The sequence below is a fragment of the Carcharodon carcharias genome, chromosome 20 (assembly GCF_017639515.1).
Source record: "Carcharodon carcharias isolate sCarCar2 chromosome 20, sCarCar2.pri, whole genome shotgun sequence".
Classification (NCBI taxonomy): Eukaryota; Metazoa; Chordata; class Chondrichthyes; order Lamniformes; family Lamnidae; genus Carcharodon; species Carcharodon carcharias.
In genome coordinates, this window is record NC_054486.1 from 68,868,253 (window position 1) to 68,886,011 (window position 17,759).

Consider the following 17,759-nt stretch of genomic DNA (forward strand, 5'->3'; position numbering starts at 1 on the left):
TGCATTTTTACTCACAACAGATAGTGAAACATATGACTTTTGGCGGTAGGTCAAGAACGGACTCCACCTTGAACTCAAAAGATACCAGAAAGTGTGCAACCGTTTCCTGACAGCCTATGCAACTAGAGCAGAATGGAATGACGAATTATTGACTCCTCAACAACCCTCAATGAGCAGCAACACTGCCTCGCAGGTAGGCAGAATCCTTGATATCCCCCTGACTCAGCCAAACCTCTGGGATTCTTCAAGTTATAGACACCCTATAAAATATTCGGTTCCCAGTAAATGTGCAACCAAAAGCAATAATCTTAAATGTGTTCACCTGAATGTAGTGCGTCAAAATATAATTAAGTAACCCCCACAATCTCTCTCTCAGAAGGTTGAGGAACTAATTCAAAATCTGTAAAAATGTCATTTGAAAATAGTTAACTTCTAATGTTCTTTTTAAATCTAGTAGTACAGATGTGCTTTAGAGTCTGGGTTCTGTTTGTAAGCCCTTTTTATGCTTTGCACTAGCACTAAATGCTTGAACATTTCCAAGAACAGAGGATTAATTCTTACCAATTTATTTGTTCTTAATACTTCTCAACCAAAGAGACGGGAACTTAACTGTAGTCTGATGATATATAGGTGGTGTTAAACTCTATCTTCAAAATGCCTCAGAAGGTGGTGGAGGCGAGGCAGGGTCATTGAATATTTTTAAGGCAGAGGTAGATTGATTCTCTTGCCTAACAAGAACCTAAGGTCATCAGGGTTAGATGGGAATGTGGAAATCAAAACAAGGTCAGCCATGATCTTACTGAATGGCAGAGCAGGCTCAAGGGGCTGAATGGTCTACTCCTGTTCCTATTTCTTATGTTCTTATATCTTAGTCCCTCAAGGAGTTTGCAACTACAAAAAGTCTAAAGACTAATAGTTTTAGTCATGAAGGATATTTTAAAATTGGGAATACTACCATGTAGTTGAACATAATTAACATTTAGTCAATCAAATTTGAAGAACTGAAAGGCATGTCATTCATGTGGAAGTTCCATAATATACTCTCTTGCTTCAGTGACATATGGGAATTGAAATAAGTGTGTAAATTTGTAATATTGAACAGAAATCTAGAATTAGACATTGACAATCCACATAACATTTCTTAAATAAATTAATCATTAATATTTTCCATTCTGGCATAGAAATCCTGAAACATTAACTAATGATTAGAAACACCATTAATATTTGATGAAAACAAAAAACTGCAGATGCTGGAAATCCAAAACAAAAACAGAATTACCTGGAAAAACTCAGCAGGTCTGGCAGCATCGGCGGAGAAGAAAAGAGTTGACGTTTCGAGTGTTCTGTGGAAGGGTCATGAGGACTCAAAACATCAACTCTTTTCTTCTCCGCCGATGCTGCCAGACCTGCTGAGTTTTTCCAGGTTTTTGCTTAACATTTGATGCACTTTCTTATTGGAATGTAATCAATGTAGATTACCCAACTCTCTACTATGCAGACAATCACATTCAGGAATGACCTCATCATTACCATAATCATGTTATGATTCAAATTTTAGAATGCTAAGCCCTAATTTGTTGGGATAAAACAGCCATTGAAGTCAGTTTGCAACCAAAGGTCATCTTGTTGCACTTGGATCCAATTTCCAAAATGGATGATGGGACCCCAGATGACTTGAAACAAAAAATTATGGGCCAGATTTTCCTGAAATTAATGATGGTATCTGAACAACATATACCATTATTAATGCTCAAATTGGCAAATAATTTGTGGCGAGGAAGAGCAACCCCATGAATTGCGAATCGCAACAGGTTGCTGGCCGATTTGTGCCGCGCCACCACTAACTTCGTGAAAACTCCCCCTCACGCTTAAATCCCCATGACTTATGAAATTGTTGAATTTTCACATTACGCATTAAGTTTGCCACAGAAAGTTAAGTCTAGTAATTAAGTCAAGTAATTAACAGATTTTTAATGATATAATACATGTTAATAAGCACCATCAACCTCTTTTGCCCAGAAAGTAAGCAATAAATGTGGAATCTGATTCCTTCAGGTTGAATTTTTTTCAAAGGAGCTTTATTTTAAAATGAAAAAATTAACTTCTAACCTTTTTTCCCTTGCTCCATCCCTTTTTTCTCATTTGTAATCTTGGTTTCCCACTTTTCATTTCTCATTTTAAACCAAACCTGACATTGAATTGTCCCACTCTAATTTATCCTTCTTCATAACCCTTCCTCTGCTTATTTCTCAGTCTTTTAATTTTATTGATTAAAGAGAGATACTATTGGTCACATTGTCACCAAGATCCCAGATACCCACTGCCCTCAATGCACTGTTGTCAGCTCACAACTCCAGAGACTTTATGTGCATAAGATATTTTTTAAACAACCTAAACACCCAATTTAAGTCCAACTAATGGGGCGCACTGAGATACCCTGCAAAATCTTGTGAAGGTTTAGAATAGATAGTAAAGGGATATCAGATAGAAATAAAGTTGTTAAAGTAAATAGGAGAATGGAGATAGAAAAGCAAGCAGATGTATAAAAAACATAAATTCAAAATGGTACACTTGGTGTGTATTTTGTATTATTACAATAATAGTTATTTCTAACATCAAGCAGTTTTCATTTCTATGACCTAGGTTAAAATCCAGTCCAGATTTCTGGAACTGAAATATACCCTGCCTATTGCCTATACAGGTCTCTAGTGACTGGAGGCTAGATAGCCTCAATCCAGTTCATTATGACCATAGGCCCATAACAGCAAACTGTCCCTAATTTGGCATTATTTGGTTCTTGGTGACTGCCTGATGGTTAGTGCTACAGTTGGAAAACTACGCAGTTGCAGGTGCTGTTCTGAGATTGGGGCTGAGTCAATCTTGTTTTGAATTTGTTCTTGGGGTGTGGGTGTCACTGGCAAAGCCAGCATTAATTTCCCATCCCTAATGTGGTGGTGAGCTACCTTCTTGAACTGCTGCAATCCATGTGGTGTAGGTACACCCACATTGCTGTTAGGGAGGGAGTTCCAGGATTTTGTCCCAGTGACAGTGATTGCCAGTGCAAATTAAACATTCAGCCTGCATCTAAGAACACTATACACGGATTAGTGCAGGGTGTTTCATTCCTCTTTAACAACATCCCTCACCTGCTGAGGGCTGAACTTTTCACAAAAAAAAACATGCAATTTAAATCAAAAACATCTAAGTGATCACCTTTTTGGTATGGGGTCAGCATTGCATTAATAAAGCTCATTCAGACGCGCAAGTAGCTTTATTATTGCAAGATGTGTTTGTTTTAGAATCAGTGTTAAAAATTAATTTTATATACAGCTCAAGGATCTTTCAATATGTCCTGCATACCATAACTTCATGACGTTAACAGAAAGGGTGAAGGAGGGCAATGCAATTGATGTTGTGTATATGGACTTTCAAAGACATTTCATAGGTACCACATTATAGACTTGTTAACAAGATTGAAGCCCATGGAGCAAAAGTGGTAGTAGCAGCATGGATACGATACTGGTCAAGGGATTTAAATAGAATGTCACAGTGAATGGCATTTTTCCGGACTGGATGGAGGTATACTGTAGTATTCCCCAGGGTTCAGTACTCAGATCACTGCAGTTCTTGATGTACATTAGATTCTTGGATTTGGTGGTAGAAGGCACTATTTGAAATGTGCAGATAACACGAAATTTGCAAGTATAGTAAACAGAAAGGAAGATAGCAATAGATTTCAAGAGGACACAAGCAGGTTGATGAAATGGGATGACATATGACAGACGAAAAACAATTCAGAGAAGTGTGAAGTGATACATTTTGGTAGTAAGAATGAGGATATTCACTACAAGTTAAACAGTATAATTTGAAAGGGGGTATAACAAGAGAGAAACCTGCACAAATTGTTTTTGTACATAGGTCTTTGAAGTTGGCAGGATGGATTAACAAAGTGGTTAATAAAGCATATGGAATTCTGGGTTTTATAAATAAAGGTAATAAGTATTAAGGCTAGGTTATGTCAAACCTATATAAAATACTAGTTCAGCCCCAGCTGGAGTGGGGTGTCCAATTTTAAGCACCAAACTTTAGAGGGCATGAGGCTTTGGAGAGGATACAGAAGAGATCAATTACAACCATAATGCTGGGTTGAGAGGTTACAGTTACATAAGCAAACTGTAGAAACAGTAAATGCTGGAATACTTAGCCAGTTCAGGCAGCATCGGCAGAGAGAGAAATAGACCCAAGTTCACTGACCTGAAACATTAACACTGTTTCTCCTTCCACTGATGTTGCCTGACCTGCTGAGTATTTCCAGCATTTTCTGTTTTTATTTCAGAATTCCAGCTTCTAAGGTAATTTGCTTCAGGAGAGGTAGCCTTTTTTTCCTTAGAGCAGAGAACGCCAAGAGAAGATTTGATAGAGGTGTTTAAAATCATTAAGGGTTTATGTTCAGTAAATAAAAGGAAACTATTTCTAATGGCTGAAGAGTCAACAAACAGAGGGAACAGATTTGAATTGACTAGCAAAAAAAAAAAAATCCCAAGAGAAAAAAACCCTTATGCAATGAATGGTTAGGACGTTGGAAAGAGATTCAATTGTAGCTTTCAAAAGGGAATACTTGAGAAAGAGAAAAAAAATGGAGAAAAAGCCAATGAGCGGAACTAACTAGATTGTTCTTTGAAAGTACCAGCACAGACTTGATGAGTGAATGGCCTCCTCTGTGCCATACTATTTTTTGATTTGATGATATTGATTTACCTTGTGGAAAATTGTATCATCTGTGTACTTGAATCAGATCTATACACACTAGCATGTACAACTACACTTCATTCTACACTTCTAATGTATTTCATGATTAATTGCATTTGTTTCAATAAAATAGATTGCTGATACGGGTTGTACACATATACCATTTACAAAACATTCAAGGCTTCATGTAATGTACAATTTATTATGACACATTCTCTTGTAATAAACATTATAGTTAGCTTTACAGTGCCGTACAAATTTAGCCCATGGCTATAATAATTAATATAAATGATGCACCCACACTTCTGAGAAACAAAGGCAACTCATGGCATTTCTCAAATATAAAGAAAACATAGATAACCTCTTCTCTGTTCCAGCTTCTTCTTTTTGAATCTGGATCTTTGCTATCATTCATATTTTGATCCAAATCTTTCTTAATTCCTGAAGATTCTGGGGGAACCTTCTGGAAGTTCAGACTTGCTTCAGGAATGTGCTGCACCAACTAAAAAAATGTTTAAACTACATTTAAAATCTTAGTTTAACGATGTGTGTTCTAAATGTGTAAACATACATAAAATCACACATTCTATAATGAAAGATGAAATCTAAATGATGCACCTGTGATTTATGGGATGTCCGTGATGATGATTTTGGAATCTGAGTTTAAGAAAAATTAAGTAAGAGATAACAACATGTTATTTGGTGAGAACTTCTATTAAAGTTTAACAATAAAAAGACTCAAAAGGAACCAAAATGTCTCAAAATTTGAAACATACACACAAAACACAGAGACAAACTATAAAGAAGCTTTAACTCTTCAAATAGGAAGAAGTTCACCAGTAAAGCAAACAAGACAAACGTCTAGTAAATAAAAGTCACCCATGTGGTTTTTCACATTCAGGAATTATATAAAAGCAGCCCACACTAAAAATTATTTAATGTTGGCAAAACACTGGCAAATGTTTCGCTATAAATGAGCAGATTAAAATGCTTCTGTTTCAGATTTGTTTTGTGGTATGCAGATTCAACTCAATTTCAGTATCAATTTGTTTTTAATGCAAAAAAAAATCCATAGCTTCTATTTGCAACATATGTACTTGTTTATTTTCCAATGAATAAATGTAAACAGTCTATATTGAGTATTACAAAAAGATAGTGCCACAATGTATTTCAGTGTGAAGTATAACTGATACGCTAGTAGGGTGAAAATTAGTAAACAAGGCTTTGCATAATGTGGGTTTCACTTAATTCTTGATAAAGTTTTGAGAATTTGGGCCTGATTTTTGTGGAGTCGGGACGACTCCGGAGCCATTTAAAAATGACGGGCAGGACCCAATTACAAGATTCCTGGCGCCAGCAATTTTCACCGGTGCAGAATAAGAATGCAAGTAACAAACCCATACCCTGCACTCCCAACCTGGCCGGCTCCATTACAGGGTAGGCATCTCCTAGCCCCCTGCAATTTTCATGTAGTCAGGCCAGCTTCTCCATAGTCTAGATTCAGGGACCTTTTGAAAGGTAAGTTCAAAAAGTCTTACCCATGCTCCCCAGCCACTCCCCATGGCTCCTCATACTCTCCAAGCTAATTTAATGGCAATTCATGTCTCTTCCGTGCCCATTCACCTAGTATACACCATGTACATAACTAATCAGCCAGAATGCTTGGCTGAGAACTGAGACCAATTAAAGCTTGAACTCAGCTTGGATTCTGTTTTGACAAATGAAGCAAACTGTTGACTTTGGTTGACTGACATCTTTACATGGTCATAATAGGTTGTTCTTTCGGTCATCTCATTTCTCAATGTCTCAATAGTAGTTGGGCCAGGTTAAGAGGTGTGAAGTGTTTGAAGCCTCTGTTATTGATACTTTAATCAGACACTTTAAGTGTCTGATTGACACTTTTATAGGGTCGTGGGAACAAACTATTCTTTTCCAAACAACATTTAAGAATGGGCGTTTTTTTTTCCCTCAGCAATTCCCTCCTTACCATTGTTATTTTATGGCTCCTTGATTATGTATATAGTTCATGCTAGGTGAATGGGCATGAGTTGGCATGGAGTAATGGAGCCATGGGGAGTGGCTGGGGGGCATGAATTGGTTATGACTTGAAATGCACAGTATGCAGGACCATGGGGAGCAGGTAGTGGTGGGGAGAGCAGGGGAAGCACTAGAGAACCAAAAAGCTTTTATTACAACTAGTAAGAAGTCCCAGAGAACCAAGGCCTCCTGACCAGCCCACCTCAGTACACGCCCAGCCCTATGGCCATCTAGGATCTGCTTCCAGGATTAGCAGGCCTGACTCTATTCTACCTCCACCTCCCTGCATCAAAAGTGTCATGATTCAGGGCCTTTTAATCCAAGGCAGTTCTGCCAATCTGGGAAATTTCCTGACTAAAACTAACTTCCTTAGTAGTGAAAACCCAGCCCTTTGTATCATGTTTCTGGAACCTTGTGCAAATACTTCTGCATTTGTGTTTTCCAAATCATTTATCTTCTCCTAGTTACAAATCTAGCCACTCTCCAATATTGACTATCCTTTAATCATAAAATACAGGTATCTTAATTATTGAAATGGTTTTCATTATGGTTTATATTTTTTAATTTAATTATCTGGATCTCTGCTACAGCAAATTGAAAGTCGTTTAAAACTGATCTTACCTCTTCCCTGGCCGAAATTGTGGAGCCAAGGGTTGACGACGATGGTAATGAACTAAAAGAATCTCCATCTCCCGCCACATCATGAATCTCCCTCGCTAGGATTGCCAAATCTTTGGCTAAATCTTGGCTGAGTCTAAAATGCATAATAATGATACTTTATGCTTAACAAAAATTTTTAAGTTGACAGTATCTGATTATGAGTCTGTTAAGGACAAACAAGAACTTGTATTTGTATTGCACCTTTAACATAATAAAATGTTCCAAGGTGCTTTAATTCACAGAAGCATTATAATATAAAATTTGACACTGAACCACATAAGGAGATGTTAAGTCAGAGGCCAAAAGCTTGATTGAAAAGGCAGGTTTTAAGGAGTATCTTAAAGGAGAAAAGTGAAGTTCGGAGAGGCAAATCTAGAGCTTAGGGCCTAGCATCTGAAGACACGGCCACCAATGGTGGAGTAATAAAATAAGGGATGTTCAAGAGTCCAGAATATATGAGCTCAGATACCTCAGAGGGTTCTGGGGCTAGAGGAGATTACAGAGATGGGGAGGGGCAAGGCTAAGGAGGGATTTGGAAACAAGGATGAGAATTTTAAAATCATGACATTGCTTTACTAGGAGCCAACATAGGTCAGCAAGCACAGGGGTGATAAGAGAACCAAATTAGTACAGGTCAAGACATGGGCAGCAGAGTTTTGGATGACCTCAAGTTTATGGAAGGTAGGAGGTGAGAGACCAGCCAGGAGTGCATTTGAGTCATCAAAGCTAGAGGTAAAAAAAGGCATAAATGAGGGTTTCAGAAACATATGAGCTGTAAACTCAGGCAATGTTACAGAGATGGAAATATGCGGTCTTGCTAATGGCATGAATGCATGATTGGAATCTCATCTCAGGGTCAAATATGATATAAAGATTGTGAACAAACTGTTGTCAGGAAAAGGATGGAGTTGGTAGCTAGGAAATGGAGTTCAGAGCATGGGCTGGGAACAATAAAAGAAGCAAAAGACTTGCATTTTTACAGCATTTCTAATACCACTGGATGTCTCAAAGCACTTTGCAGCCAATAAAGTACTCTTGAAGTGTAGTCACTTTTGTAATGTAGGAAATGCAGCAGCCAATATGCTCACACCATCACACTTTGCAATATTTAATTCAGGAAATTTCTGCTCATTCAGTACTGGATGTTGAATAAGTTGGCTAGTAATTTAGCAAAGTGCAGGAGTTGAGAGAGATGATGGTGAGGTAGAGCTTGGTGTCATCAGCATACGTGGAGTCCTAGGAAAGATGGGAATGGATTTGGGAGGTAACAATGCAGCTAAGGATTTAGGAGAGGAAAGAGAGGTTGGACTTAGGTAGTTGGCAAAGATGCTGGGCCAAGAGTTGGTTTTTGGATGAGGGAGGTGATTACAGCAGATCTGAGAGGGAGACAATACAGTACTTAAGGAAAAAGCATACAATTACGCAAAGGCAGGTGACAGGTCAGAAGATTGGAAAGAATATAAAGAACAGCAAAGAATGACAAAAAGATTAATAAGGAGGGAAAAATTAAGAGTACGAGAGAAAGCTAGCTAGTAATATAAAAATGGATAGTAAGTTTCTATAGATGTTTAAATAAGAAAAGAGTTAAAGTGAGCATTGGTCCTATAGCGAATGCGTCTGGGGAACTGATAATGGAAAGTAAGGAGATGGTGGATGAATTAATCAGGTATTTTGCTTCGGTTTTCATTATAGAGGACACAAGCAACATCCCAGAAATAGCTGTAAACCAGGAATGGGAGGGAGAACTTATTACAATCACCAGGGAAGTGGTGAGCAAATTGTTGAGGCTGTGGGCTGACAAATCTCCAGGTACAGTTGGACTTCACCCTAAGGTCTTGAAAGATGTGGCCAGTGAGATAGCTGATGCACTGGTTTTAAATTTTCCAAAGTTCCCTCGATTCAGGGAAGGTTCCATTAGATTGGAAAACAGGAAATATAACTCCTTTATTAAAAAGGGAGACAGAAAGCAAGAAACTATACGCCAGTTAGCGTAACATCTGTCATAGGGAAAATGTTAGTGAAACTATTATTAAAGCTGTTATAGCAGGTAATCATGCAGAATCAACAAGGTTTTGTAAAAGGGACATCATGTTTAACCAGTTTATTGGAGTTCTTTGAAGGAGTCACGTGTTGTGGATAAAGGTTGGATGTACTGTACTTAGATTTCCAGAAGGCATTTGATAAATTGCCACATCAAAGGTTATTGCAGAAAACAAAAGGTCATGGTGTAGGGGGTAACATATTGGCATGGTTAGAAGATTGGCTAGCTAACAGGAAACAGGAAGTTGCTAAATGGGTCTTTTTCTGGTTGGCAGGTGTGCCACAGGATTCAGTGCTGGGCACCAACTTTTTACAATTTATATAAATGACTTGGATGAAGGGACCCAAGGAATGGCTGCCAAATTTTCTGATGACACAAAGACAGGTAGGAAAGTAAATTGTGAAGAGGATGTGATAAGGCTACAAAGTGACATAGATAGGTTAAGTGAGTGGGCAAAGATCTGGCAAAGGGAGTATAATGTGGGAAAATATGAAATTATTCAATTTGGCAGGAAGAATAAAAAAGCTTATTATCTAAATGGTGAGAGATTGAGGAGCTCTGAGACTCAGAGGGATCTGGGTGTCCTAGTGCATGAATCACAAAAGGTTAGTATGCAGGTACAGCAAGTAATTAGGAAAGCTAATAGAATGTTATCGTTTATTGTGAGGGGAATTGATTACAAAAGTAGGGAGGTTATGCTTCAGATGTACAGGACATTGGTGAGACCACATCTGGAGTATTGTGTACAGTACTGGTCTCCTTATATAAGGAAAGATGTAAATGCATTAGAAGCAGTTCAGAGAAGGTTTACTGGACCCAATCCCAGGAATGGGCTGGTTGTCTTATGAGGAAAGGCAGGACAGGTTAGACTTGTATCCACTGGAATTTAGAAGAGTAAGAGGTGACTTAATTGAAATCTTTAAGATCCTGAGGGGTCTTGACAGGGTGGATATGAAGAGGATGTTTCTTCTTGTGGGAGAATCTAGAGCTAGGAGTCACTGTTTAAAAATAAGGGATCGCTCATTTAAAACAGAGATGAGGAGAATTTTTTTCTCTGAGGGTTGGGAGTCTTTGGAACTCTCTTCCTCAGAAGGCGGTGGAAACAGGGTCTTTGGATAGTTTTAAGGCAGAGCTAGATAAGATTCTTGATTAACAATGGGGTGAAAGGTTATCGGGGCTAGGCAGGAACGTGGGGTTGAGGTTACATTCAGATCAGCCATGATCTTATTGAAAGGCAGAGCAGGCGCAGGGAGCCGAGTGGCCTACTCCTTCTCCTAATTCATATGTATGTATGTTCGGACCTGAAGAGAGAGGACTGTTAACAATATTAGCTAATAAGGGGACCAGAAGAGGAAGTTGGGTGGTCAGCTCAGTTTCGTGGGAATGGGGCTGAGGGAGCAGGAGGTGGGTCTCATGGACAAGATGAGCTCAGAGAGTGCATGAGAGTTGACAAGAAAGAAACTTGAGAAAGTGCAGGGCTATTGTAGCGGGGCTACTTTAGAGGGAGTTTGGCCCAGTGGGTTCGCAGAAGGGAGGGATGCGGCAGAAACAGCTGTTCAGATAGGGTCTCAATTTTAGTGACAAAGAAGTCCATGAGCTACTCTCACTTATTGTTGGAGATAAGGGTGGAGGAGACAGGGGAGAAGGATTTAAGACGACAGTTTGCAGTAGAGAAAATAAGCCAGGGATCATCTTTGTGTTCCAGGTGATCTTGGAATGTTGAACAGTTTTAGCAGATGAGAATAGGATCTAACAGTGCTTTATGTGATCCAGCTACATCTGACAATGTATAGCTAAACCAGTTGTCTGCCATATCCTTTCAAGTCCTCATTCATTGTAATTAAAGGAACTGGGATAAGGTCTATAGAAAAAGGAAAATGTCCAGGCTGGAAGAGGGAAAATGTCCAGGCTGAAAGAGAGCAATAGTTTTATTCGGGACTAGGGCATTAAAGGTTGAGATAAAAGTACAGTTGAACAAGTCAGTAGCTGCAGAAATGTTGTGGGAACAGAGGACCAAAGGTTAGACATTTGGGGTTTTGGAAGTGCTGCTGTAAGTGAACTGGGGATAACTTTTTCCGGGGTGGATACTGAAGGAAATAGGGTTGAGACATGGAAGGGGGGGTGTGGGGGTGGCGGGGAGGGGGTGGTTGGTGAGTGATTCATGGAAGAGATCAGAGAGGACCGTATCTGTGATTGGTATGTTGGGACTAGCAAGACCACTTGAGATTGCAAGGCCAAGGGAGTGACCTTGAATATGAGTTGGGGAGTTTACATGGAGGGAGAGATTTAGGGCAGATAAGAGGGCAGTGAGATCAGAGAAGAGAGATTGAGGTTGCAATCACCAAGGGTAAAAAGCCATTTGGTGTGGAGGCTGAAGGAGGAAAGCAGTGAAAATACCCTGGTGAGATATCGTACTTGAGAGAACAAGATGGGATGCTCAAAGGAGGAAGAGGAGGAGGAAGTGCCAGAGGAGTAACGACTCAGGTCAACATGACATTTAGTGATAAGAGCTACGTAATCACCCTGACAGACTTCATGGGGAAAGTGGAGGAATATATAGCCAGGTGGGGAGGTTTCATTAAGGGGAAAGGTGTCATCAACCTTCAGCCAGGTTTCCATTAAGGCCATGATGTTGATGCAATCATCACAATAAGTTCATGGATGGTAAGGGCCTTGTTCATGAGTGAATACATATTCTGAAGGGAGATATGGAGTGGGGCAGTGTGACTGATCCACTAGCAAAGTCCACAGGATCAGCAGAGGGTTGAGTTGGACAGAAAGGAGATTGGTACTGTGTGGGAAGGTTGACAAGAGAGTGGGATGGGAAAATTGGGGTTGTGAATCATAATGAGACAGTGCCGAGTGCCCCGATGAACCCTTCAGAGGATGCTGGGAGGGGCACAGGGGGAAGCTGGAGGCTTATTTGAGGGAGTTAAGCCTGGGACTGCAGCATGAGAGCAGGAAGATAAAGAAGTACTAAAGGGTTGGGGTAGGGAAATGGAGGGCAGAGCACCAGAGATTGAAGTTGTAAAAGGAGGCATGACGATAGAAGAGAGAGGTCTCGGTGGGGTAAAGAATAAGAGAGAGGAAAAATGGAAAGAGAGTGATGGGCTCAGGTCCTGAGCAGTCACCAAAACTTGTCAAAATATTACTCTAAATTGTTAACTCCCAAGGTAAATTACCATAACCAGATTGCGACTGGCACTTGTTTAAATCAGATTCCGGGGGTTCAGTTTTCATGAGCTGGCTCCCAGCATTTACATTATTAAATCCAGATTAATTCTTCCAGCAGCAAAATCAGTTTTGTGTTGTCTTACAACTCTGATGCTGGTATAAGGTATTTAGATTTAGTGATGTAAACAGTGGGAACTGTTCACAATTTTGGTTCCCTAGAATCCAAACAAAGAAAGCTCCAGTATGAAAGCAACAACAAGCTTATAGCCAGGATGTCTTCTAAATATTTCAAAACTCAAAATGCTCTCTCTAGATGTAGCCCAAGCTTGGAAGTCTAAAATCAGATTTAGTATTGTCCCATTATTTTTTAAAGTGGACATAAGCAGATAACAATGCTTGCATTTCTATTGTGGCTTTAAGTTAGAAGGTACTTCAGTGCAAGGAAAAATGGATACTAAGTCAAGTATGAGAAACCTTGACTAAAGAGATTGGTTTTCACTAGGTGTAGAGGGAGAGAGATTTAAGCGGGGGGGGTGGGGTTTGGAATTTCAGAGCACAGAGCCCAAGGATATTGAAGGCATGCATGCCAATGGTGGGGTGAAAAGAAGCAGTGATGCATAAGAAGCCAGATTGGCAGGAACAGAGAGTTCTAGGAGTGTTATAGAGCAAGAGGAGGCTACAGTAATAGGGAGGCTTTTCTGTTTTGTCACCATGTTACAAAGCATGCAGCCAGGCTTAAGCCTGATGCAGCACAAAATGGTTTAGATTTTTGAAACAATGCCAAGACTATAGTAATTTGAAATTCAGCTGTTCCTCTACTAGAACTTCTTGTTTCCCCTATTTCATAAAATGGTCAGCAATATGGATTGAGTGACATCACATTGTGGCAGGTTAAATTTTCCTGTGGTTAACTATAATATCGATAAACATGTAGTCATTTATTAAACTGTATTGTCAGTCATGTACTATATTAGTTTCAGAAATCAAGTTATAATTGACATCTGAGCCCAGAAATTAGATTACAAGATCACAATAAGAAAGAGAAAATCACTATATACATATTTTTCAAGTATAGAACTTAGACCAACATGACTGATTGTAAAGGCCATCTTATTAATGGAACAATTTTTCTTATGTTTAATTTTAAGAACATATATAGCATCTTCAAAATGCATCCGAAAATGGATTAACTGATACTAATTATACTTCAGTGGATATCTCTCATCAGAAGATCCTTGAAAAGGGATTTATATTCCATTAACTTGCAAAATTGCTGCTTGCATGTTACCTGGAAAACCCACTTATGAGATATTAGGGGTCGTCTTAATGCAACCGCTACATACAAGCATAATGCTAATAAATTTATCCCATTTGAATATATTGCGTCTCTCTTTGGCTGTCACAGGAGATCCCTAAAGAACAGAAAATCCAATGGGCAGGGGTGAAAACTTGTGACAATTGGCTGTGAAACAGATTTCATCATCTGTTATGCTTGAATATCTGGTGGCTTTTAGTTATCAAAACTATAGGTGAATACACTGAATTCTTACTGAAAGTATGAATAATGTCAAATAAATATTTAAGATCACAAGATACATATCACTTATGATCTGCAATACTTATTGAAATCATTTGAAAAGCAGGCACATAAAGTGTGTTTATTTCTACTCACTAACTGATGTCAGTAGGCAAGTCTAAAGTGGCTAAAACCAGGAGACATTAGAACAAAGCTTATTCTCCACTGATGTCACAAACGAGAGGGCTATATGATAAAGATGATTTTTTTCTCCCTTTTACAAACATATTTTAAACTACATTGATTACTAGTGTTCTTCACCCTCTACAGAGAAAGCCTGCATCAGTTTCAAAGCGAGCTTAATCAGGGAAAAGAATCTGAGCCACCATTGTGGTTGAATTTCATTCAAGAGCTCTGTAACTCTTTATATGGTAAGTTTCATCCGGGCTCAACTGACCTACAAAAGTGAGAATACGCCACGAGAGAGAGAGAGAGACAGACGGTGCTCCATTCCAAAATTAAAGTATTAGTGACAAAACTAGAAAAGGTATGTATGGTCTGCTTTCCTAATGAGACTCTCAATGGGAGACACACTTTAAGGGTAGGAATACTTTTTGTTCATGTCTGAATGGTACCAATGAAATAGCAATGGTCATAACTTCAAATAGGCATGAGAATCAAGAACCATGAGACCCCTAAGAAACCACTCTATTGACCAGTACAGGCAAAGTAACTATCAAGCATATTCAAAATTACAGCCTTTGGTATTTATAACAGAGTTGTTCCAGGATATATCTTTTGTAACTGACACTGCCACAAAGGCCTTGCATTTAAGGGAGAGCAATCAAATTGTTCAAAAAATTATTTATTATTTTCTTCTATAAAAGGAACATTTTAAACAATGAGTACCCAACTTAGCCTTTCCTTGCCCTTGAAGTAGTTATGGACTCTTAAGTACGTATGGCTATATTGGTACTGTGTGTGTTCCTACTATTATTTACAATTCCTGAGGTTGAGCTCCTGATATCAGCCTTGTTACTGGGGGATAGGTCAAGGAGCTCAACATTTTCTCAAAGAGGGCGATATCAAGGAGCAAGGCACTCTGTTGTTGATTCAGCTGCTAAAAGATGCACAATGTTAGCAGCAAGATGAGAACAGGTCGTTAGCCAGTGGTCTTGACTTCAGTATGTCGCGTGATAATGACCAAGACGAAAAAGAGCAGGAAAAGCACATCTAGTATGAAATCAAAATGATCTGCTTTACTGCTTGCTTTTCAGTTTTACTATCAATGGTACAAAGTACAATTCTACAATACCTTGCAATTTCTGCGCTGTGTGTAGTCCAGTTTTCATACGGATCTTCATCATCATCCACATTTTGTCTTGTTCTTCCTGAACTGGAAGACTGGGCTCTACTGCTGTGTGTGGCTGTTGAAGCATGTAAGCGGTTGTGTTTAGGAGAGGTGTGATTTGAATTATACTCCTCCTCTGAAGTAGAAGTGTAATCTGAAGTTTGTTGTCTCCATCTTGAGTCTTGTAAAAGAATTAGTTTCAAACAAAGAGAAAGGTAATAAAGGAATAACAGCAAAAGATAGAACAACCCAAGGTTTAAGACAAAGTAAGTGATTCCTACAAAGGGAGATTGCTCAGAACCTTGGAGCAAAGGTCACTGCACATGTCAGGAGTTGAGTTCTGACCTATTAAAGATGAAGTAATTATGCTTCTTTCTGAATGTTCTGTAAAATGAATTTTCCCTTTCAGAAACATGAGGTATGCCTCAACTTGTGAAAGAAGCCTGAACCCCTGGCCTTAGAAACAGATGTCTGCTGCATCTGCAAAAAGATTAATCTGGCTATTTTTTCTAACATGATGAAAAGCTAGGAACAGTTTAGGTCCAAAGAACACAGGAACATGAGAAATAAGTGCAGGTGTAAACGATAAAGCCCCTCCATACTGCTCCACCATTCGGATCATGGTTGATCTGGTCATGGCTTCAGCTCCACTTTCCTATCTGTTCCCAATGACCCGTGACCCCCACTATAGTTCAAGATTGCAAAGAGATTTACAAGTCCATGTACACAGATCAGTAAACCTAAAAGACTTACAAAAATAATCAAAAAAGCTAACGGAATGTTACCCATTATAACTAGAGGGTTAGAATATAATAGTGAAGTAATTTTTGCTACATCTACCCAAAGCTTTGGCTAGCCCACATCTAAAGTACCTTTTACAGTTCTGGGCGTTGCCCCTTAGAAAGGTTATGCCAGCTTTGGAAGTTGTGCAGCACAGATTCACCAGAATGTTACCAGGGCTCCAAGGGGTTAGCTTATGAGGAGAAATTACATAAATGAGGTTTGTATTTCCTAGATATAGAAGGCGAAGGGATTTGATTGAGGTTTCTAAGAATTTGAAATGAATTGATAGGGTTGAGAGAAACATTTTCTGCTGATAAGGGGAGTCAATGACAAGGGAACATATCTTTAAAGTCAGAGCGAAGCCATTCTGGAGAGAAGTTAGGGAACACTTCTCCACGCAAAGGAAGGTCAAGTGTGGAATTCTCTCGCACAAGAAGCAATAATTTTAGGTTGCAGACCAACACATTTTTGTTCATCATAGATATCAAGGGATAGGGAGCCAAGCAGGAGGGTGGAGTTAGGATAATCAACCATGATCTAACTGAATGGCAGAACAGGCTTGAAGGTTTGAATGATCTACTTCAGTTGCTATGTTCCAATAAGCTAGAATTTCACTGCCACATGCCAGTTATCTGCCAAACCTGAGGACAAATCATCACAATGAAATTCATAGAATTATAGAATAGCACAACAAAAAAGGCGGTCATTTGATCCATCAAGTTTATGCCGGCTCTTTCAAACAGCAATCCAGTTTGTCCCAATCCTCCACTCTTTCTCTATACCCTTGCAATATTTGCACCTTCAAGTTTTTATCTAATCCCCTCTGATAGGATGCTGAATACAAATTCAATAGTAGCTATCAGGCCGTGCATTTCAAAATCCTCACTACCTGTCAAGTAAAAAAACATTTTCCCCATTGTTGTCTCTGGTTCTTTTGCCAATCACTTTAAAATCGGTGTCCACTCTGAAACACTTCTATCAAATCTCCTCTTAGCCTTTTCTGTTACAAGGAAAATAGCCCAGTTTCTCTAATCTACCCAACTAACTGTAATCCCTCATCCCAAAATGGACACAAACCTCCAGCTGAGACCGAACTTATGTCTCATATAGGTTCAGTATAACTCCCTGCCTCTATATATAAAGTCCAGGATGCTATATGCTTTATGAACTAGCTTGTCTTGTCTTAAAAGATTTCTGCACAAGCACCTGCCGTAATGTCTCTTCTTGCATTTCCTTTAAAATTACATGAAAAACATGCATAAAGTTTTACGCCCAATGTTTAAAAAAATGCATTTGAACCAACTGATGTTCATTAGCCACAGAGTGGACCAGTAACAGTACTTTATATAGTAGCACATAGGGATACAAATCTTTTCCCTCCCCCTCCTGCACCCAGACCAATAAGGTGTTATTTTTCAAGCATCTGACCAGCATTTTAAGTCAGCCAA

General features: G+C 39.1%; 1 protein-coding gene across 5 annotated transcripts in view; it reads right to left on the reverse strand.

The window, feature by feature from the left end:
• Window positions 1-17,759, reverse strand: part of LOC121292560 (centrosomal protein of 170 kDa protein B-like) — a 77,151-nt gene that overhangs the window by 9,671 nt on the left and 49,721 nt on the right. For 3 of the 5 annotated variants that reach the window (XM_041214686.1, XM_041214688.1, XM_041214687.1), the window contains exons 13-16: window positions 15,493-15,709; window positions 7,408-7,540; window positions 5,368-5,406; window positions 5,111-5,251 (exon numbers count right to left, since the gene is read on the reverse strand). In XM_041214686.1, coding sequence (XP_041070620.1) covers window positions 5,111-5,251; window positions 5,368-5,406; window positions 7,408-7,540; window positions 15,493-15,709 — 530 coding nt within the window. The remainder of the gene's footprint in view (window positions 1-5,110; window positions 5,252-5,367; window positions 5,407-7,407; window positions 7,541-15,492; window positions 15,710-17,759) is intronic. The other 2 variants (XM_041214689.1, XM_041214690.1) reach the window with 2 other exon arrangements.